The sequence below is a fragment of the Indicator indicator genome, chromosome 1 (assembly GCF_027791375.1).
Source record: "Indicator indicator isolate 239-I01 chromosome 1, UM_Iind_1.1, whole genome shotgun sequence".
Lineage (NCBI taxonomy): Eukaryota > Metazoa > Chordata > Aves > Piciformes > Indicatoridae > Indicator > Indicator indicator.
In genome coordinates, this window is record NC_072010.1 from 124,921,793 (window position 1) to 124,944,876 (window position 23,084).

General features: G+C 41.2%; 1 protein-coding gene across 1 annotated transcript in view; it reads right to left on the reverse strand.

The window, feature by feature from the left end:
* IL1RAPL1 (interleukin 1 receptor accessory protein like 1) overlaps nt 1–23,084 on the reverse strand; it is a 638,806-nt gene that overhangs the window by 21,951 nt on the left and 593,771 nt on the right. The window contains exons 6-7 of the mRNA XM_054383560.1: nt 9,982–10,114; nt 7,145–7,290 (exon numbers count right to left, since the gene is read on the reverse strand). Of these exons, the coding sequence (XP_054239535.1) occupies nt 7,145–7,290; nt 9,982–10,114 (279 nt within the window). The remainder of the gene's footprint in view (nt 1–7,144; nt 7,291–9,981; nt 10,115–23,084) is intronic.

Here is a 23,084-nt window from a genome sequence, read left to right on the forward strand (position 1 = left end):
GCACAGCTGTAAAACAATTTATCTTTCCAAAGTATAGCATATGGAACCACAGCTTTGTATAGTGTATGCATACCCACCATGCATATATATATATTAAAGATCTATTTCTACATTTAAGGATGTTGCTTGCTTGTTTCAATGTGCCAAAAAAAATCTGGTTTAGGAGGGCTTTACAGATATGTTGTGAATAATTACTGATGAATATTATAAGGATAATAACACTTCTGACACCAGTATAAACAAATTTTGGACTTTCATTTGTTTGATTATGAAACAATTTCTTGACACAAAGAGTATTTTTTCTACCAGCATGGGGCATGCATGTCTGTAGGTGTCTGGAAGTTGACTGAAAGTGACAAAATTTAGTCACAGGTTTTTTTTAACATGGTTTTCAATGCAGCAGTCTCATTTTATTTATTAGAACTATTGTGTCCTAGTTATCTCACTTGATTTTCTAGATTGATATATAACATATATTCTCAGAAAAAGAACTAGTTGCATTAGAGATTATGCATATAATATAAGTGTGCAAATACAAGATAGGGAGCTTGTTAACCTGTTCATTAGTATGGCAGGCAGCATGTCTGAGCCTTGGTGCTGTTGGATTTCCAGTGTTATTAGAATAGAGGTAGTAAATGATCATGATAGAAGTATATTCTTACTGATGACATTTTCATTTCTTCTGAGAAGTTCAAGATACCTGTTCCCAGCAGGAGAATAATTACACTGGATGTCTCCAACAGCATGTTAGCTCAGAAGAGGATAAGGCTAAAAAAATTATAGATTCTGCAATGTTACTGGAATTTGATACATTTAAATACCAAACATTGCATTTTAAAGGCAGTTTACACTTCAGGCTGAAGTTACAAAGTGTCATGGTACACGATAGTATTAACCTCTGGTTAGCTTCCCTAAATACATGAATCGTGTATGACTTAAATAAAACCTCACTGATTAGGAGAGCTTCTATTTGCTTATTGCACTACAGTAATCAGACAGCCCACACAATTACTTCTTTTAGAAAGAAATGAATGTAAGAAGCATTGGGAGGTGCTAAAATGTGGGGAAAAAAATGGACTACCAAGTTCTAAGGATGTAAGATCATAAAACACACTGTTTACATTTATTTCTAAGGGTAGCATTAATGAATAATTTAGCTCTGCATGGATTGTGGGAACAATTTGTGACTTTTACATTTTAAATTATTTTCATCCTTGCCAATCAAGGTTAGAATTGCACTTAGATGTTACATAAAAAGAAGAACTATGATAAAAGTGGTACAAAAGCTGTTTTTAAAAGAATCTCTTAAACAAACCAAGTTGTTTGACACTTTGTCAGAGGCAAGTTTGATTTAGGCACACGCTAAGTAATCTGATTAACCTTTTTTCACTGGAGATGACTTAGTCCAACTTTCAAAAGGATGAGAAAAACCTTGCTCATGAAGAAAACAACAGTCTTATGAAAGCTTCTGTCAGGCAGTAGGTTTTAGTGTTCTAATTTCATGATTTTAGATGACATTGAGTGTAAAAGAACAGTCATTTTGCTTAGGTTTGGGAGAGGAAGGAAGGTAATATTCAACTCTAAGCCCTATAGCATGAGCCTCTTGGGTGACTGAAACTTTGCACCACCCAGTGACAATATAAAGGCTTCTTCAGTGGGTGTAGGGGGATGAAAAATCAATTCTTATCAAATCAAATTCAATTTAAATTCAAATTCTAAAACCTGATGAAGAATTAAGAAAAGCTTTTCCTGCAGTACAGAGTAAAAACTGAATGCTTTATATGCACATGTAAGGTCTTAACTGACCAAGTGAATCAGAGTTTTGCAATAGTTTTCTTTCCACTGAGATTCAAAGATTTTTCTGGAACGTTCAAGTAGTTAGAATGAACTAACAGAAGTTGAAATATAAAACTCATGCTCTCATATATCACATGATAAACTCCCAAATCAGGAATTTCATTGTGAATGAAGCTTTGTGGCAAAGGGAGCTGAAGTACCTGAATTTTCTTTACAGAAGTTAGAAAAGAACTTGGTTCTTTTCTCTTTGAAGCATTAATTGTCACTCATCGTTCCACTGTTCAGAATCATGCCCTAGTGACTGAAAATGCTCATGAGATCAAAAAACTTAACAGACTCAAGTCCTTAAGTACTGAAACAAACTTACACTATTATGTGAATGACATTGTAATTTAAGGTGTTCATCAATAATTCCATCACTGAAGAAAACTCAGAATTAATTGCAATTCAGAATTTGATATTAAATTGTCCTAAAAGAAGAAAAAATAAAAGAGTTGGCTTGTTTGTCCCTTGTTATCAGGGTCAACATGACCCATATATGCCTGTTGAGAACACTTATGGCAGAGAAAAACAATCCCAAACCATAGAAGAATTCCAGGACAGGAATATACACAGAACTAAGAAAATGGGAAGAAAGGGTAGAAGATACTTTGAAATAAAATGCATAATGTATATTACCTGCTCTAAGGTCTGGTGTGTGCCCCAGGGAAATACAATGATACTATCAAACTTTTGAAATAATATCAATAACATAAGAAAATAATGCCAGGATAGATTTTTTAATTTACTTTTTTGCTTTGCAGTTTTAATTGTGGACATCAAGATAAGAATTGGGGCTTTAAAGTCCAGAGAAGAGAAGGCTGAGAGGGGATTTAATAAATGTCTATAAATATCTGAGGGCTGGGTGTCAAGAAGGAAGGGACAGCCTCTGCTCACTTGCACCCTGTGACAGGACAAGGGGCAAAGGATATAAACTACAGCACTGGAGGTTCCACCTCAACATGAGGAAGAACTTCTTTATTGTAAGGCTCACAGAGCACTGGAACAGGCTGCCCAGAGAGGTTGTGGAGTCTCCTTCTCTGGAGACTTTCAAGACCCATCTGGATGTGTTCTTGTGCCACCTGCACTAGATTCCATGGTCCTGTTCTGGCAGGGGGGTTGGACTCGGTGATCTCCAGAGGTCCTTTCCAACCCCTAACATCCTGTGAGCCTGTGAAATAAGACTACAAAAGCTTTGACCCAGCATGAAATTAATACTTTTCAATATATGACATTGTAGAAGAGCATTCTTTCTCCTTGTGCATGATATTTTTATCTAGTATATTGACACACTATGGGCTTGTCTTCCTGAATTAAAAACCTGTGAAAAAGTAGAGTTATAGTCTGCAGGCCACTCCTTATATCATCTGCAGTATGTGGTCTGTCATTAATAAATTTGGGCTTAGCTGCTGCCAGTACCACTCTTAAAATCACTTTCTAGAAGGTTCCTCTGCCTGGCTGAAGATTAACCTGTAACTACTACAGATGACAGATGGTAGCAATCACAAATAAGTAACAAAATCAGCCTTAGATTATAACAAGAAAATATTTTCTTTTCCTCACACAAAGGGGAAAAAAAAAAACCAACTTGATTATTGCAAAGGTGATAGAGATTTGGCCAACGGTTGAAAGAAGGGAATGGAAGTTAAATCTCTCAGGTTCTGATCCCCCACTTTTTCTCATAATTTTTGGACAATTTTTGTAGGAATGGATCTGAAAAGGAAAGAGCATTGGCACTGGCATGCTTAAAATGCTCTACTGCCTTTAGCTCTGTGTTAAATGCTCCCTACTCACAGCGTCTGAAGGGAGTTAGGAGTCTAAAAATGGTTAGCTGACTGCAGAAAAGCATAGATCATAGGCTTTCTCACCTGGCAGCCACAAAGTTAAAGCAGCTCAGGAGAAAAGTGGGGCTTAGTTCTTTGAGATTCAGAGAAATGCAGCATAGGTAGAGGGAGGTGCCAGGGGCCCCAGCTTTCTCCTGGTCTGTTCACCTTTCCTGTGCAAGTGATGCTGGAGTTCTAGGGAGCTGTGTTCAGCTCCCCTCAGGAAATTCTTTCCAAGAAAGAGAGGACTGTTTTTCTATTCCTCTGTTGTGTCAAGAGTAGGAGCCCCCTCTGCCTGGCTGAATATGCCAGGTGCTCATCTCTGGTGGGGACCACTGCCAGATGGATCCAGCTTGTGTTTCCTGTGAGGCAAATAGGTGTCCCTGCTGGGCTGACTGGTGGGAAGAATGAGGAGGATGCATCCAGGTTTTTGCCAGTGATTTAGACTCCAAACTTCTTGCCCTTTCAGGGCCTGTGCAACTGCAGGCATATCCAAAAGCTTCCCTGGGAAGCTGAAGTTTACAGAGAATATATTGTCCAGGGCAAAGCAGCAGCTGCAAGGATATTTGGAAAGGTTAAATTTTTCACATAAATCCCCACTGCAGCCTTTAGCCCTAAACACCTCTTTTGCCAGAAACATTCTTTGTCCAGTAACAAAGCTTTCTGCTTTCCTGTCCCTTCTGATCTTGGTGATAATGTGCCACATATGAGGCTTAAGAAGGGTTATAATTTCTTTTTTTCAGGTATGCAGTGAGCATTCCAGATTCAGCACATTTGTTGGCTTATACTGCTGAAAAACCCAGCCAAAACTAACATCTCTGCAGATGCCTTGGTGTTCAGGAAGCAAATTTACCTAAGTGTTAGGTCCCATTTCTTTCTAAAATGAGCTAATAATTAGATACTAATAAATAACTAACTCATTCCTAGTAGAGTCTAAATGTGGATCTAAACAAGGAAAGCTAAAATGAAATGTTGTCATGGTGATATACAAGGAAACACTAAGCAAGTAGTGTAAATCTCCTCTTCCTAGGAGACCTGAGAGACCAGCTCAAATTTTTATCTGTCATGGCTAATTTATCATTTCACTGGAGCAGTTGTCAACATGCAAAGTATGTAAAAGGCTTGCACCAGCTAACTTTTGTTTTTTTGAGGGCAGAACATATTTTGTTTCAAAATCACAATTTCACACCAGCGTTACTTGTAGAGGATAAAAAAAAAATCTGTATGAGAGAATTTTTGCTGTGTTTAGCTTTTTACTCTGTGTAAGGTCAATTAAATATTGAGATGACTTCCTCTTAAGCATGACATCAGGAGACCACACACTGTGGTGTGTTTGACACAGCAATTTCTCCAAGAAAGGAAGCAAGGAAAGTAGACCCTTGCAAAATTTATGCACGGCACACTGTTAGATTAAAAAGCTGGTCACTGCAGAACAGAATTTATGTGTTGTCAGTCTTGGAGCTACTGCTGGGGAAATGAGGACTCACCATCAGCATATATTAGTTAATACACTTCAGTTAACGCAGTATTTGTTTTAACTTTGGCCTTAAAAATGCTTTCTTCTCAGTGTTCCACACACTCATTTCTTTATTAAAGACAGGCTATTGGACTTCATTTTTTGCTGGGCTAAGCTCCTGATCTGGGCTCAAACATCTCTGAATTAAGAGTGTATGACTACTAGCTGGTAAAAGGTTGAGGTTCAATTAATTTCCCATCTCAGGAAATTTAAGAAAATATGGCAAATGCCAGGCTGAGCAGAACACTTGGTTATTTACATTTCTACAGAAAAATGGCTACAAACTCATTCTAGTCAAGTAAGTGGAGGTACACAAAAGCACATTTAAATAAATGAGTCACACTACCTTGATTTATGGCTTCCTTTGAAACTTAGACAGACTTTCAATGCTACTAGGCTAAAACTAGGGAAGACATCACTGCTTTGATACAAATTGAGATGTCTTCAGTAGTTTAACACCACAGTAAGGAGCTGGTTTGCTCACCTTTACAAACTGTCTTAAAAAAGCACAGTAGTGACAGTGAAGCACAAACACTGCCCCTGATTATTCTTTGCTCTTTTAGACCAGCAGGATGCTGCATGAGGGTGGGGAGCCATCAAGCCCAGGCATATGGAGAACCCTCTGGGAGGTAAAGTGAACAAAGTGGATCTGGGAACCTGCTTTGTAAGAGATTCTCCACCTCTCCATAATTACCTCCATGGGAGAAGGTTGTGGCCATTAGGAAGGCTGGAATTATGGGATGTGAGCAGTGAGTGAAAACAGGAAGATCCTTAGAAGTTTCTGTCATGACACTTCAGAAATAGTATTAAAGAAATGTGATGGAAGGAAAATATCCTCAGTCAGCCTATGCAGGAACTCTCCTTGCCTGAGGTTTAGATGGGAATTCTGATAGAAGTGGAATGCATTTTTGTTGGCTTTTCTAATATTTGACTTTATTTCTTACAGAAAATTATTGCACTTTTCTTACCTGTGGCTTCCTGTTATTTTTTTTCTCTGCTGAGCCTTTATTAAAGTTCATGAATTATTACATGAATCTTTTTTATATAATTATATATATATATATATAAAAATATATAATTATATATATGATTAAAAGATGCTACCATATTTTCCCAGTGACAGCCACAGTTAACAACAACTTTTCTGTTTTATTTTGAAAATTGTACAAATGCCTGAGGGGAGAAAAAAAAATAATCATTGCCTCTTGTGATGGTTTTAAGACTGTCGTTTTAATTTTGCTTCACAAAGGTCAAGCAGAGAAAGTGAAAAAAAAATTAAATAAATCCCTATTGGGTGTAAGAAAGCAAAATAATGATTACTCTAAACACTTCCATTGGAGAGATAGAAATGTATAAGAATCAGAACTCCAAACAAAGTGTCTCAGTCTCAGCTTGCTTGGCTTCTGTCTGCCTGCTGCTTCTTCTCTGGCTGAAGATAACACAGATACTGACCTTGACAAGCTAAGTCTTTGCTTCTTCTTCAGCAGAAACCACCCCTCAGATAGGTTTGGCCTCTCCTGAAGAAGAAAATACCCAAACAGTTTTACCTAACAGCCTCTCTGCTTCTTGACTCTCTGCCTTCTGCCAGAAGGGTCTGGGGGGAGTCCTTCTGGCTGGGGGGGGAAGGCCCCTTGGGGAAGAAGCACAGCCCCTTGAGGAGAGGGGCAACCCAGAGGCCTTGGTTGTGTTTTTCTGTTGATTGTACACATTTGTAAAAGTTGTGAGTAGTGTATATTTGTACATATTCATTGCATTTCATCATAGATTGCAGTTTTGCCTGTAAATACAGCTTCATTTGCTTGCAGACTGAGCTAGCCTGGTTATTGTCAGTGTGGGAGGGGGATTTCAGCTCTCACACTGTTACACCTCTTAATATCACAGGAAGACAAAATTTATGCTTCAGTTAGAAAGTATCTTAAACTAACCACCCTGTACTGTACCATTTCCTGGAGGAAAGCTGCATATTTACCCCTTTTATGTAGGAGAATACTGGCATGTCGGCGTCCGTTTCCATTCTCAACGTAGCAGGAGTAATTCCCAAGGTCTGCCTCTTCCACAGAGTCAAGAATCAGTGAGATGGACACCTCCTGTTCACCAAGATGCTCCTTGAGAACCCTGAGGAAAAAAAATAGCAACCATTTCTGCTATTCACAGTCTCACAGTATATCAGAAGTTGGAAGGGACCTCAAGAGATCATCAGGTCCAACCCCCCTGCCAGAGCAGGATCACTTAGGGGAGTCTGCACAGGAATGCATCCAGGTGGGTTTGGAAAGTCTCCAGAGAAGGAGACTCCACAACCCTCCCGGGCAGCCTGTTCCAGGGCTCTGTCACCCTCACTGGAAAGAAGTTTCTCTTCATGTTGAGGTGAAATCTTCTATGTTCTATTTTGAACCATTGTTCCTTGTCCTATCACTGTGAACCACCAAAAAGAGCCTGGCCCCCTCCACTTGACACCCACCCCTCACACATTTAAAGGCATTGATCAGATCCCTTCTCACTCTTCTCCACACTAAACAGCCCCAGGGCTCTCAGTCTCTCTTCACAGGGGAGATGCTCAAGTCCCTTAATCATCCTCATGGCTCTCTGTTGGATTCTCTCCAGCAGGTCTCTGTCTCTCTTGAACTGGGGAGCCCAAAACTGGACACAGAATTCCCAGTGTGGTCTCAGCAGGGCAGAGTAGAGAGAGTGGAACATTAGATAACCATGACATAATAATGCTATTTACAATTCACAACTCTCTGCCTTCAAATTTGGCTATGGTTTGATGAAATCTTAATTAAATTATATCATGCTCTTTTCTTCCTCACTTCTAATGAGGAGGTTTGCTTTGTAAATGTTAATGAGGGCTTCAGTTAATGGTCTCCTTTAAGCAGGATGATGTGCATATAGTATTGCATACTCTGATGGAGATCCTCATCCTGAATATGTAAAGTCTTAAAATGATATGAAAGAGAAAAGCAAAACCTGTTATTTTGGGCTTTAGGGTCACACTAGGAGTCTGGGCCTAACGCACTATTTTGGGTACTTTCTGAGGCTCTTCAGTGTGTCATTCAGAGACAGTGTGTTCATGCCAGGGTGTGAAAAATGATTTCATGAATGTATTATAAAATTTGACTGTGTATCATAGATTAATAGAAAGAACTGGCATAGCAGATACCAATAGTTCATACAGATGATAAATAAAAGTCCTCCTGCACAAGACTCCACCTGCCTTCACATTGGTTTCTCTAGCTCTTAGAATGCCCACCAGTGCTTTCAGAAATCCAGCAAAGCAAATGACAAACAGAATCACAGAATCACTATGGTTGGAAACGACCTCTAAAATCATCAAGTCCAACCATTACCTAACTGTACCAGGGACACTACTGCACCATATCCTTGAGCACCATATCTGGATGGCTTTTAAATGCATCCAGAGATGGCAATTCAACCACTTGCCTGGGCATGCTGTTCTAGACTTTGATAACCCTTTTGGTAAAGAAGTTTCTCCTAGTGTCTAACCTAAACCTCCCCTGGCGTAACTTGGTGCCATTTCTTCTTGTCCTATCAGTTGTGGCTTGTGAGAAGAGACCAACACCTCCCTTTCTACAATCTCCTTTCAGGTAGTTGTAGAGAGCAATAAGGTCTCCCCTCAGCCTCCTCTTCTCCAGCCTAAACTACCCTAGCTCCTTTGGGCACTCTTCATAAGACTTATTCTCAAAACCCTTCATGTGCTTCATTGTCCTTCTCTGGACACACTCCAGCACCTCAGTGTCTCTCTTACACTGCAAAACCCAAAACTGAACACAGTGTTGGAGGTGCTACCTCACCAGTGCTGAGTACAGGGGCATCATCACCTCTCTACTCCCATTGGCCATTCCTGATGCAGGGCAGAATGTCATTGGGTTTCTTGACCACCTGGGCACACTGCTGGCTCATGTTTAGCTGGCTGATCCCCAGGACCCTTTCTGCTGAGCAGCTTTCCAGCCATTCACCCCCAGGCCTGTAGCTTTGCATGGGGTTTTTGTGACCCAAGTGGAGAGCTCAGCACTTTGCCTTGTTGTAGCTCATACTATTGGCTTCAGCCCACTGACCAAGCCTGTCCAGGTCTTTCCGAAGGACCTTCCTGCCTTCCAGCAGATCAACACTGCCAGAGAGGGAATGGAACATCAATAGGAATGGGTAGATTCAGATGGGATGTTAGGAAGAAATTCTTCACCGTGAGGGTGGTGAGACACTGGAACAGGTTGCCCAGGGAGGTGGTTGAGGCCCCATCCCTGGAGGCTTTCAAGGCCAGGCTGGATGTGTCTCTGAGCAACCTGATCTAGTGTGAGGTGTCCCTGTCCATGGCAGGGGGGTTGGAAGTAGATGATCCTTGAGGTCCCTTCCAACCCTAACAATTCTATGATTCTGTGATTCTATACTTGCTGCTATCTGCAAACTTACCAAGGGTACTCACAATCTCCTCATCAAGATCAATGCTAAAGATATTAAACAGAAGTCTTAATAGTTTTTATTGTAGACTGACACAGTTTGAAAAAGACACAATGCAAATTCCAATCGGTTCACACTGTTGTATTTGTCGGGCAATTGTTCTGGTTTGGCAGCTCTCTAACATCAGAGATGACTGAGGTGTGGGTTTTTTTCTGTTCTCTACTGGTGGAGTTGAAAAGGTAAAGAATGGCTGCAGCAAAACCAGGGATAAGACCTGAAGTGTGGCTGAGTTAGTCTGTGATAACAAGTGTTATTTTAGCTATTGAAAAATGATATCGGCTGAAGGAAAAAACAAAAAGGAAAAAACAAAACAAAACAAACTTTTTCTTTTACCTGATGTCACTTTCCCAAACTCGACTATCATCCAGATCTTCAATAAACTTCTCCCCTTTCATCCAGTAGATTAAAGGACTGACATCTCCACTATATCCAAAGAAAGCTCGGCAGGTTAGATTAGCAGAACCACCTGTTTAAAAGAATGTTAAATTAAAAAAAAAAAAAAAAAGATGTTATTTCAAAATTTAAGGGGAAAAAAAAGTGTTTCATTTTTTAATCAGTTGCTTTTGTTGATTTAAAAAAAAAAAAAGAAATCCCTAGAGACCCTCAGTTTCCAGTTCCTGTTGAAAACGTCCAAAAGTATCTACTTGTCTTGCTACTAGTGTTCAGCATATTTTCTGAAAATAAATAGAATAAAAATGAAATTGTATGTTACATAAGAACAGGATTCAGATTTGTATCCTTTCACCAGGCCTTCCATGTTTGGTAAAGAAATGAAAGACTGTTTCTTCATCGTGGCTTATTTTTCAAGAGCTAACTTAACCAAAGATTTCCATGTCCTTCTTTGGTTTTTTTTTCCTGAAAACAGATAAAGGTTAGGTAAAACAGATGTGCAGGCACAGAATCACAGAATGTTAGGGGTTGGAAGGGACCTTGAAAGATCACCTGGTCCAACTCCTCTGCCAGAGCAGGATCACCTATACCAGATCACGCAGTAACACATCCAGGTGGGTCTTGAACATTTCCATAGTGGGAGACTCCACAGCAAACCCCCTGGGCAGCCTTTTCCAGTGTTCTGTCACTCTCACAGTGAAGAGATTTTTTTCCTCATCTTTCCATGGAACTTCCTATGCCTCAACTTCCACCCATTGCCTCTTGTCCTGTCATTGGGCATCACTGAGAAGAGCCTGACTCCATCCTCTTGGCACTCCCCCTTTACAGATTTATAAACATGAATGAGGCCATCCCATAGTCTCTTCCTCTGCAAGCTACAGAGCCCCAGCTCCCTCAGTCTCTCCTCATAAGGAAGATGTTCCACTCCCTTAATCATTTTTGTGGCTCTGTGCTGGACTCTTTCAGGCAGTTCCCTGAGGTCCTTCTTGAACTGAAGTACACAGAACTGGACACAATATTCCTGATGACGCCTCACCAGGGCAGAGTACAAGGGAAGGAGAACTTCTCTCAACCTACTAACCACAGCCCTCCTAATACACCCCAGAATGGCTTTGGCCTTCTTGGCCACAAGAGCACATTGCTGGCTCATGGTCAGCCTTCCATCCACCAGGACCCCTAGGTCCTTTTCCCCTTCACTGCTCTCCAACAGGTCAGTTCCCAACCTACAGTGAGACATGGGGTCACATCTCTGTCAGTCCAGCTCTGCAGTGGTCTCTGCAAAGAGGCTGGTAGTTTCCTGTAGGGTACCATTTCCAAGGGCCAGTCATGCTCATGGCTTAATTTCCTTAGCAGGAAAGTATTAAATGCTGTAACTTGGGAAAAAAATTAAAAAGAGCATGTGTGAAGTAATTGGATACATTTATTTTTCCATGTAGAGCACATACATGGATCAAAATGATTTTTTTTTTATTTTTTTGCAATGGTAAGATTGGACAAAACTAGGGGACAGCCATAGAGTTAAATATCTCCCATTCACTACTCTAAAGATGTTTGCACCAACTTTTCTGAACTGCAATGCACATTTCTTCGGTGGATAATTACACAGTGATTGAAGGAAGTGTTGTGATTTAAGGGTTGGGTTTTTTTTCCCTCCTCCCTAAGCAGAGTATTTTCATGGAGTCTATTACTGCTGAGGCCAAACTTGTGATTTATTTACACTGTCAATTTTTTGATCTTAGGATTTTGAAGCTGACTGACCATAGCTCTTGGGAAAAATAGCCAAAATCCAGAAAAAACTAAAACAAACAGCTCTCAGATGCATTGTTAACACTTCTTCATTCTCTACCAAGATGCCATGAGTAGTCCATCTGTGTTCAATGAATTTCCTCAAAAATAGACTGCTTGGGTCAGGACCTGGTCCTTCTCAAACACACAACATTAATATTTGAATATCTTATTTAATTTGGAAACAAATGCAGGACACTGCATAACAGTAAGATGAATAATTATGAAATAAATATTTATCTGAAATGATTTATTGTTTTCTGTAAAAGCATCTGACTCCTGTATCTGGCTTGAACTCTCACATCCATGCCATAATGGATGGAGAATCAAATGTTTCTGATCAAATGTGCAAGATCAAGGCAAATACCATCTACACTGCTTTCCCAACATGGAGTTGAGTTTCTTGTGGTCATTTCATAAACTTTTGGTTGATGCCACCCTTTGCCAGCAACGCCTGCTAAAGAGAGAGGGATATCCCAGTGCTTCAAACTAGGCTGGGAAGGAGGCTGTCATTAATTAAGAAGTATTAAATTGAATCTCTAATGAGACATTTTGATAATCTCATCTCATTTAGAGCAAAGTTACCAAATACAAACTGAAGATAAAAATGCTCTAAAGACAGCCACAGTTCCTTTTCCCACACCCTGGGCAGCAATGGTCAGGACATCTCCATGGAAACTCACCTCCACCATCTCTGCATAGCTCAGGAAGTGACATTTGGAAGCACTTGGGAGAAATATTTTTGCAATTTTGAAGCCATTTGCAGGGAATGAGATGAGCATTAGGATGCCACTTACTGTCAGGTGCATATAATCATAGACCTTCAGAGATCATCAAGTCCAACATCCCTGCCAAAGCAGGACTACTTAGGGCAGGTCCAGGTGGGTTTTAAAGATCTCTGGAGAAGCAGACTCTACAACCTCTCTGAGCAGCCTGTTCCAGTGCTCCATCAACCTCACAGTAAAAAAAAAATTTTTCATGTTCAGGTGGAATTCCTTGTCTGGGTTTACAACCATTGCCCCTTGTCCTAACACAGGGAATCATTGAAAAGAGACTGGCTCCATCCTCCTGACAGCTACCCTTCAGATATTAGTAGACATTGATAAGGTCCCCTCTCACTCGTCTCTTCTCCAGACTAAACAACCCCAGTTCTCTCAGTATCTCCTTGTAAGAGAGATGCTTCAGTCCTTAACCATCTTTGAACTCTCTCCAGCAGTTCCCTGTTCCTCTTGAACTGGGAAGCACAGAACTGTACACAGTGTGGTCTAACTAGGGCTGAGTAGATGGTGAGAAGAACTTCCCTCAACCTGCTGGACACACTCTTCTTAATGTACCCAATTGTACTATTGGCCTTCCCAGCCACCAGGACATACTGCTGTTCCATGAATAACTTCTTATCAACCAGGATTCCAAGGTCCTTCTCTGTGGAGCTACTCTCCAGCAGGTCAACCTCTAACCTGTACTGGTTCAGGGTGTTACTCTTCCCCAGGTGCAGAACTCTATACTAAACTCCACATGTTGTGGTCACTACAGCTAATGCTACCCCCAACCTTTACATCCCAGAACAGTCCATCCCTCTTCATTAATACAAGGCCCAGAAGCACACCTCTCCCTGGCATCAAAACCTGCAATAGAACATGATGAACTTCTTGGTTGTGCCTAGCACATTTTAACAGGTGCAAACCCAATTTCTTACAGCAGTTGCACAGCAGATATAAGCTTGCTTCTTGAGCTGGTCTATTTTTGGGTTTGCATTGCAATTATGACACAGGCTGTGGCAGTTTTAGGCTGATGCCTAGGAAATTTTCTACAGATCTTGAGTACAAAGTGGTAGAATGTAAATAAATTACCATTGGAGGCAAAAGAAAAATAATAAGGTCTAAATGATCCCATGGGTGTGATAACATAAAGTTAGTTGCATAAGCTGTTCTGTTCTCTTTCTCATCTCTTTGCTCTAGCTGATACCAGCTGGTGGCTTTTGCTTGGCTGTTGCTGACCTTGGCTGCATTCTTGTCGTGTCTAAGTACTAACAAGCTGCTCTGCTCTTTCTCTTTTCCCTTGTATGGGGGGATGAAGCTCTTGGGAACCCCCTGGTTTTGTCCAGAGGGGTTCTTGTGTTGTTTATAAATTGTAAATACATGTAAATGTTGTATATTTTGTACGTATCCATTGCATTTCGTATTTATAGATTTTAGTTTGCTTGTAAACATAACTTTCTTTGCTTCCATCCCACTCAGCTAGACTGGCAATTTTATTTTGGGGGGGAGAAATTCTCTCAAATTAGCAGGGGGGTAATTTCAACCTACCACACATGCACATATGAAAATGAAAATACAAAACCTTAAAGGATTAAGAATATCTTGGCCAGAGTTATCCAACCTCTATGTGCTCATGGTTGTGTAATGCCTGGTAACCATAGCATTGGTGATTATTTCTGAAACATAAGAAGATCCCTACACAACTAAATCAAAAGCAGGCTCCTGTGATAATGTCATAAGACATTATATACCAGTCTTAAAGGAAAAGGGACTCCCTAATGCATCAAGGCCACTTGGGATTTTTCTGAAGCTTTCTCACCAAGCCAAGGCCCAGATGAAACATTTTAGTTTTTAAGGACAAGGCAAGAGCACAGCTGGAGGGATTGTAGCTTCTGACCAACTTATCCATGATTCATAGACATTAGGCACCACAGGTGCTGAACCATCAAAGATCTCCAGGCTTCTGCAGCTAACAGGCCCCCACTGAGAGCTGATTTTTGTACTGTGTAGGCCTCTGAGCCTTTTACAGGTGAATATTAATGTACACAGTTTTATTTTTTAAAAATAAACATCTTTTGTTAAGGGAAAACAAAAAAACTATCAGGAAAAAGGGGTACGATTAAGGCTTTTTTCCCTCGTTAACTTCTTAAAGATATTTTCCCCCTAAATAAAACATATAAGCTTATTTTTAAATGCAGAATCCGAAGTTTTGTCCCAACATGAAATGTTTTCACCTGGGAAATCCATCAGGAAGAATGCAATGCCTCTTAGCAGTACTGTGTCAATCAGAGTCACTGAGCAAAGGCCATCAGCGTTCTGGGTGTTCAGCTGTACCTTCCCTATTCTGCCTGTCTTGACCAATCTTCACAACAAGCCAGTGGGCAGTTCATTAGCAGCTCATCAAGAAAGATTCAGTGACCAGCTAATGACCATGCCTGACCATTAATGAGGAAGTCTTTTACTCCAGAGTTCACAACTGCTCAGAGGGCAGTGAAACTTCGTGGAGTAGACTGTCAAAGCTGCAGGCAGATGTAAGTAACAGTCAAAGGCTGACTGAAAGGCAGTGTTATGAGTAGACAGAGTGTTTTGGGGATGGATCATGATCTCTGCTCCAGGGCTGCCCTTGTGTGAGGGACTGTGTCTTGGAGGGTGGGCTGCATTTTTCCCTGGAAATGCAGCTTTGAAGTGAGCAGTCAGAAGATGCTGAATTTACAGAATCACAGATTTAACCAGGTCAGAAAAGACCTTCAAGCTCATCAAGTCCAACCTATCACCCAACACCATCTAATCAACTAAACCATGGCACTAAGTGCCTCATCCAGTCTTATTTTAAACACTTCCGGGGATGGTGACTCCACCACCTCCCTGGGCAGTCCATTCCAATGGCCATTCACTCCTTCTGTGAAGAATTTCTTCCTAACATCCAACCTAAACCTCCCCTGGCACATCTTGAGACTGTGACCTCTCATTCTCTCACTGGTTGCCTGGGAAAAGAGGCCAACCTCCACCTGGCTACAACCTCCCTTCAGAGTCTGGCACAGAGCAGCCACTCTGCACGGGCAGCCTGTTTTGAAGAAGCCTGCAGATTTTTAGAAAGCATGCAAAATATAAGTAAATAAATACAAAAGCTGCTTTGCTTCGTGTTTAAGCAACCTGTTGGCCAATTAGTAGTACTCACTCTCAGTTAACATCACAAAACTGTTTCTCACTGTTTTCTGTGATGAGAAAAAAAAAACCAAACAACTACAGAAGTGATCTGAAAACTGCAAAAGTTTGGCTATGTAATGCTTTGGATGTCATTAATTTAAATTTTCCTCTAAATAGTGGATTATCACAGTTTTATAGTCTATTTTGAAGGAATGGATGCATTTTAAATTAACTACTAGGGAAATCCATCTCTCTATCCTCTTCCCTGTGAGATGTAAATCTTGAGAATGTTCTGTCTCAAGTCACATTCTGAGTAAACTGCATTTTTTTAACAGACCCTGCAAAAACTGAAAGGCATGAGATTAGAATTGTTAAGGGAAACTGTCAGTGCCAGGGTTCTTATTAATGCACCTCACCCAACACCTTCAGAAAATAAATCCACAGCAAAATACCTTCAAGAAAGGAAAAAAGAGGGAAAAAAAACCCAACCTTTTTGATTTCTTGGTGTAATTATAATATTTTAACTGTGAAATAATGTAATAAAAACTTGTAAGAGAACACAGTGGTGGTTCACAATGATAAGCCAAGGAACAATGGGTTCAAAGTTGAACACAGAAGATTTCACCTCAACATGAGGAGAAACTTCTTTCCAGTGAGGGTGACAGAGCCCTGGAACAGGCTGCCCAGGGGGGTTGTGGAGTCTCCTTCTATGCAGCCTTTCGAAACCCACCTGGATGCATTCCTGTGCAGACTACCCTAAGTGATCCTGCTCTGGCAGGGGGGTTGGACCTGATGATCTCTTGAGGTCTCTTCCAACCTCTGATATACTGTGAGACTGTGAACACCTAAAAGGAAGCTTCATCTGCATATTTTTCCATCACCCTTACTTGTGAGGATGAACTTGGTCTTACTGTATTGAGCTAATTTTTGTCAAAACTGGAAGCAAAATAAATCCCACTATGTGCTCCTGCTGCTCGCTGTGATAAAGTTTCATTGTTAACTCTAAGCAAATGGGTTCAGAATAAATTAATGAAAAGCTCTGTGCTGGCTAAACTCAGAACAATTTTTGCTACACGGTATGCTTTCAAGTAGAGCAGAATGCAAGGAGGGACCACAACAAAGCACACTTCCTCGAAACCAGCAAATCCCTTCAGCACAGCAACAAGCATTTTGTGTGTCCGTTTTAGTTAATGGGCAACACTTAGGGCGCTTTATAAACTACTGCTATGGCAGCCGATGTCCAGGAGAGGGCACTGTCTAACCTAGAAACAGTTAAAAATAATAAAAAAAATTAATAAATAAAAGTATAAGATCAAATTAAAAACATCAGCCTACTAAGAACCTTCTAGCTGTAATTAGCAAATAGCGCACGTTTCGTGTTTAGCTCCCTCAGCAAGTTTGCTGATGACACCAAGCTGTGTGGTGCAGCTGACATGTTGGAGGGAAGGGATCCGTCCGGAGGGACCTTGACAGGCTGGAGAGGTGGGCACAAGCCAACCTCATGAAGTTCAACAAGACAAAGTGCAGGGTCCTGCATCTGGATCGGGGCAATCCCAAGTGCTGAATCCCGGGCTTGGCAGGAACTGGCTTGAGAGCAGCCCTGAAGGATGAGAATGGATGAGAAGGTCAACATGAGCCAGCAGAGTGCACTTGCAGCCCAGAAAGCCAACCAGATCCTGGGCTGCACCAAGAGAAGCATAGTCAGCAGGTCAAGGGAGGTGATTCTCCCCCTCTATTCCACTCTGGTGAGACCACACCCAGAGTACTGTGTCCAGTTCTGGAGCCCCTATTAAAAGACGGGTATGGATGTGCTGGAATGTGTCCAGAAAAGGGCCATAAGGATGATCAGAGGGCTGGAGCTCTTTTTTTGTTGAAAGCAATGATAATTATCAGACATCTTCTGCAAACTCTTTTTAGAAGAACCCTAAAAGACATATTATGGAAGTGAAGTACTTGAGAGCTGTGCTCGGTATCTAGTAATCATAGAAGCATAGAATGGTTTCGGTTGGAAGGGATGCCCAAAGCTCATCCAGTCCAACCCCTCTTCAGTAAGCAGGGACATCCTCAGTTAGATCAGGTTGCCCAGAGCCCTATCAAACTTCACCTTGAATATCTCCAGGGATGGGGCCCCAACTACCTCCCTGGGCAACCTGTTCCAGTGTTCCACTAATATCAATGGCCAAAAGAATGGAAATGTGGAAATATGAGACTTACACAACTTATGAACAGGCAATACCTACATAGTTATGCTATTTATTTGTAATGCTAGTAATTCAAAAGGAAATTATAAAAGACCGAGGCAAATGCAATCAAAATCTTTCACAGACGAGTTAAATACCATTAAATACTATCAATCTGTTCGTGTTAGAGGAAAAAGTGCTAACAAAATATCAGCCTTGCAGGTGGAGGGAGGTAGAAACTATTAACTTCCTCTGTGTGACAGATAGGTGAGAATTCCTCACAAAGTCAATAACCCTCTTGCTTTGCCAATGTCATCTGCCAAGACCAGTGGGTAGGTAGGTACAAGCTTTCAGAGAAGTCTCATGTCCTAAACCAGTTAAAGAGTTCTTGAAATTCTTCTTGTAAACATAATTTATAAACATAACCAAACCAAAAAGAAAAAGGACATTGAGGTGCTGGGGTGTGTCCAAAGAAGGGTGATGAGGCTGGTGAAGGGCCTGGAGCACATGGCCTATGAGGAGTGTCTGAGGGAGCTGGGGTTGTTCAGTCTGGAGAAGGGGAGGCTGAGAGAAGAGCTCATTGCTCTCTACAACTACCTGAAGGAAGACTGAAGAAACCATGGGGCCAGCCTCTTCTCCTTGGTGTCAAGCGACAAGACTAGAGGAAATGGCTTCAAGCTGCACCAGGGGAGGTTCAGGCTGGATGTTAAGGAAGTATTTCTTCACAGAGAGGATTATCAAACATTGGAATGGTCTAGCCCAGGGCAGTTGTGGAATCACCATCCCTGGAGGTGTGGACCTGGCACTTAGGACATAGTTTAGTGTTGACCCTGGGACAAAGGTTGGACTGGATGATTTTTGAGGTCTCTTCCAACCAAATGTATTCTGTGTGATTCTGTGTGCATGTGTGTGAAACCCCCCTCCCAAAAATAAAACAACAAATCCCCAACAAACAAAGAAAGAAAAAGTACTGTACAGCTTTGAGCCATGAGCCTTGATCATATCATCATATTTCTTGCATTAGTAAGTCTTCCTTTAGAGCAAGATGAACTAGAGATTCCTCTTTATTCCTTTCTTTTCTCTGGAAAATATCACCTACAGCTATTCTACCTCCAGTTTGCAATCATTTTTTCATATCTTGCTATCTTGTACTCTCTTACCAGGTTGTAACTGCCTTGCTACGTTTCATATAGCAGGTTAAGCCTAAATAAATAAATAAATAAAGAGAGAGAGAAATACTATTTTCTGAAATATAACTTCAAACTGGAAACTTCTAAATTCTAAATTCTAATTTTACTACTGACTTTTTTTTTTAAATTATTATTAGAAACAAGCCTTTATTCACCACAGAGGTAAACTCATTTGTTCTCTCATAGTTATCCACTGCCACATGAAAAATCTCTTCTCCTGCTAAATTGTGGTTCAGTGGCAGGACATTTAGTGGAGTTTTCTGCTTACATGTTCCCTGCCATCAACTGTGGGATGTTTGGGTCTGTAAGGTCTATACAATCTAAGATTAGCCTAAGAATATTAAAAATATTTGGTGGACTGCTTCATAGATTGTGAAGGAAATGAAACCCAAATACTCTGCCCTGCTGAGACCACACCTGGAATACTCTGTCCAGTTTTGGGCTCCCCAGTTCAAGAGAGACAGAGACCTGCTGGAGAGAATCCAATGGAGAGCCATGAGGATGATTAGGGGACTTAGTATTACCACTATGAAGAGAGACTGAGAGCCCTGGGGCTGTTTAGTCTGGAGAAGAGAAGACTGAGAGGGGAGCTGATCAATGTCTATCAATAGCTGAGGGATGGGTGTCAAGTGGAGGGGGCCGGGCTCTTTTTGGTGGTTCACAGTAATAAGACAAGGAACAATGGGGACAAAGAACAGAGAAGATTTCACCTCAACATGAGGAGAAACTTCTTTACAATGAGGGTGACAGAGCCCTGGAACAGGCTGCCCAGGGGGGTTGTGGAGTCTCCTTCTCTGGAGACTTTCCAAACCCACCTGGATGCATTCCTGTGTAAACTAACCTAAGTGATGCTGCTCTGGCAGGGGGGTTGGACCTGATGATCTCTTGAGGTCCCTTCCAACCTCTGATATACTGTGAGACTGTGATACTGTGATGCTTCTCTTGCATGTGTGAGTCAGTCCTCAAGTTTCCAAAGAAATCATAGAATCATAGAATGGTCTGGGTTGGAGGGGACCTTAAAGATCATCTAGTTCCAACTCCCCTGCCACGGGCAGGGACACCTTCCACTAGACCAGGTTACTCAAGGCCTCATCCAGCCTGGCCTTGAACACCTCCAGGGAGGGGGAATTGACAACCTGTTCCAGTGTCTCACCGCCCTCACTCTCAAGAATTTCCTCCTAATCTCATATATCAAATCTTTCCAAGAACCTAAAATTTATCTTTTTTAGGTTTTCTCCACCAAAACCAAGAATTTTGAGAGAAAATAGAGAAATCAGATGTGCTTCCAAACTCATTGTTTCTCAAATAATAATAATAATAATAATTTTTTAAAAATCATTCTAATTTTTCCTGAAAACATTTATATCCTCCAGAGAAATTCAGTGTAACCAAGTATCTTGCTACAATGGGAAAAAAATTCATTCCCAAAGATGCAAATCAAAAAACTTGACAGTTTGCCCATGAGAAATGCATTACAGTCTTAGAACAGGCACATGCTGGAATCTACCCCTAGTGATCAGCTTAGAAACATAGAATCAGAATTGTTAGAGTTGGAAGGGACCTCAAGGATCATCTACTTCCAACCCTCTGCCATGGGCAGGGACACCTCACACTAGATCAGGTTGCTCACAGCCACATCCAGCCTGGCTGCAAAAACCTCCAGAGATGAGGCTTCTACCATCTCCCTGGGCAACCTGTTCCAGTGTCTCACCACCCTCATGGTGAAAAACTTCTTCCTAACATCCAATCTGAATCTACCCACTTCTAGTTTTGCTCCGTTCCCCCTGGTCCTTTCCACACATAAGGCAAATAGACCATTTTTCAGTATATACTTCTGTGTAGTTGCATATTGATAGAAAGCAGTGAAGCCAGCTGCAAAAAAATGGCACCAATGGCATAAAAAGAGTCCAGCTAGCACTGCATATATGCTACCTGATGTTAAAGAAAGTAAGTATAGAAACAGAGGCAATCTTGAATTTTTGATGCTGTGCTCTCTTTTCTGGCCTGCAGCTATATGAATGGAGTGGAAGACCTGTGTTATAACTAGAATTCCCACAGGAAAAAAGATGGGTCTGGCTGAAGGCAGGATTTTGGCTGCACACTCTTAGGCTATGCAGCATCCTTTTCCTCCAGGTCCTTAAGCTGAATAAGAGCTTTTGGCTACCACTCCCAGCCCCAAAAACTTGCCTTTTCACACTCTGGTTTTGGGATAGGTGAAGAGCTGTGATCTCCATCCCTTCCACAGATAGTAGCTATTCAGTACCATATAGGTAAAAGGCAGGAAATTGTTCTGGTACTCTTAAATAATACCTGCACAAGAGCTGGCTTTATCTGGCTATCAGTCTAACAGGAAGATGATCTGAGCAGACTGAAGATAAAATAGCAGCACCTGATGTCCTCATCTGTGTTTAAAGAACATGTAGTGCTGGATGTCACAAAATGTGATTGTTCCAAACTAACCTCCTTCTCAAGAACAATCATCAAATTATTTTGGTTTCTTGCACATTTTTGTCAAGAGGAGACAATTCTGAGCACTGGGAATTCTGGACAACAGTAAGCCTTAAATGTTTTATCTTCATGCTGCAGCCACATGGACCACCTTCATCCTTCGTTAGATTCAATTTCCATATTGTGCTGTACAGGGTCCTGCCAGCAAAACTTCTGAGAGTTTTAGGGCTCCTTTATCTGAAGCCAAATACCTGAGGTCAGCAAGCAGGAAATAAATCCTTGTTACCAGCATAATGTGAATTTCCTGATCAGTTTATATAACCTACCCTCCTTCTGCTGCATGCTCACCAATACTGTGATTTTGGTTTTACTTTTATAAGTGCTCTGAAAGATATGGGAGCTGTGACATTTCTTAAAAGCAGAAGAAAATGAAGGAAAATTTCACCCTAGTCCATTGAAGTCCCAGGAATGCAGAATACTGTCGACAGTGATGTTTGTGGGGTTTTTTTAACAGTTTTTGCAAGATCAAAGCAGAGTTTGACTGACAAAAAAGTATAAGGTACAACAGCTGCTGATTACAGGAACAGAAACAAATACTAATTATGCAATATTTATGATACAAACTGTTCAAGGAGGGAGATGGCAGGCTGGTGTGTCTGACAGTGCAGCTCTGCAGATCTGAAGGGTACCACCCTGGGCAGCAGCCCAGGTCTCTGCCCCTACAGCATGGTGGCTTCCCGACATCCCAGGCTGCATGATGGCTTTTTAATGCTGATGCCTGTCCACGAGGGACCAAGGTAAGTTTCCAAAACCCCTTTATCTACTTAAGACTTGGAGCTAGAATTTGAATCCAGTTCTGGGGAAGAAGAAGAGGTTCTATTAACCAGGACTTGGAGCTAGAATTTGAATCCAGTTCTGGGGAAGAAGAAGAGGTTCTATTAACCAGGACTTGGAGCTAGAATTTGAATCCAGTTCTGGGGAAGAAGAAGAGGTTCTATTAACCACTACACAACTTAGCTCATCATCAGGTCTAAAGAATACCATTGTGGTTATAGGCTTTGAATGTTATTGATGCAATATTTTGTAAGGGCTGTTACAAAGTAATGTAAATAAAACAAGGATGGATTTTTAGAAGGTGCTTAGTACAGTGTTTACTTTCAGTCCCTTGGCACCTGATCTAGTAGGAAGCATCCCTGCCCATGGAAGTGGGGGGGCTGGAACTAGATGATCCTTGAGATCCCTTCCAACCCTGACAATTCTGTGAAATCCTGTAGAAATGTGTTATAATTGAAAAAGTATGAAAAATATTATTATTTATAAAACAGCCCAAAATAAATGTCCTTAGGCCAAAACCAAACAAATAAACAAAATCAAACAAACCAACAAATAGTTAATTTGGGATCATTCATCTTCAAGCACAAAAAGTAGGAAAGAGTACAAGAGCCACCCACACTGAGTCAGAGCAAATATCCATTACCCCAGCATCCTGTATCTGACAGCATTCACTATCAGGAGGGCAAACATCTAGATGTGAGAGT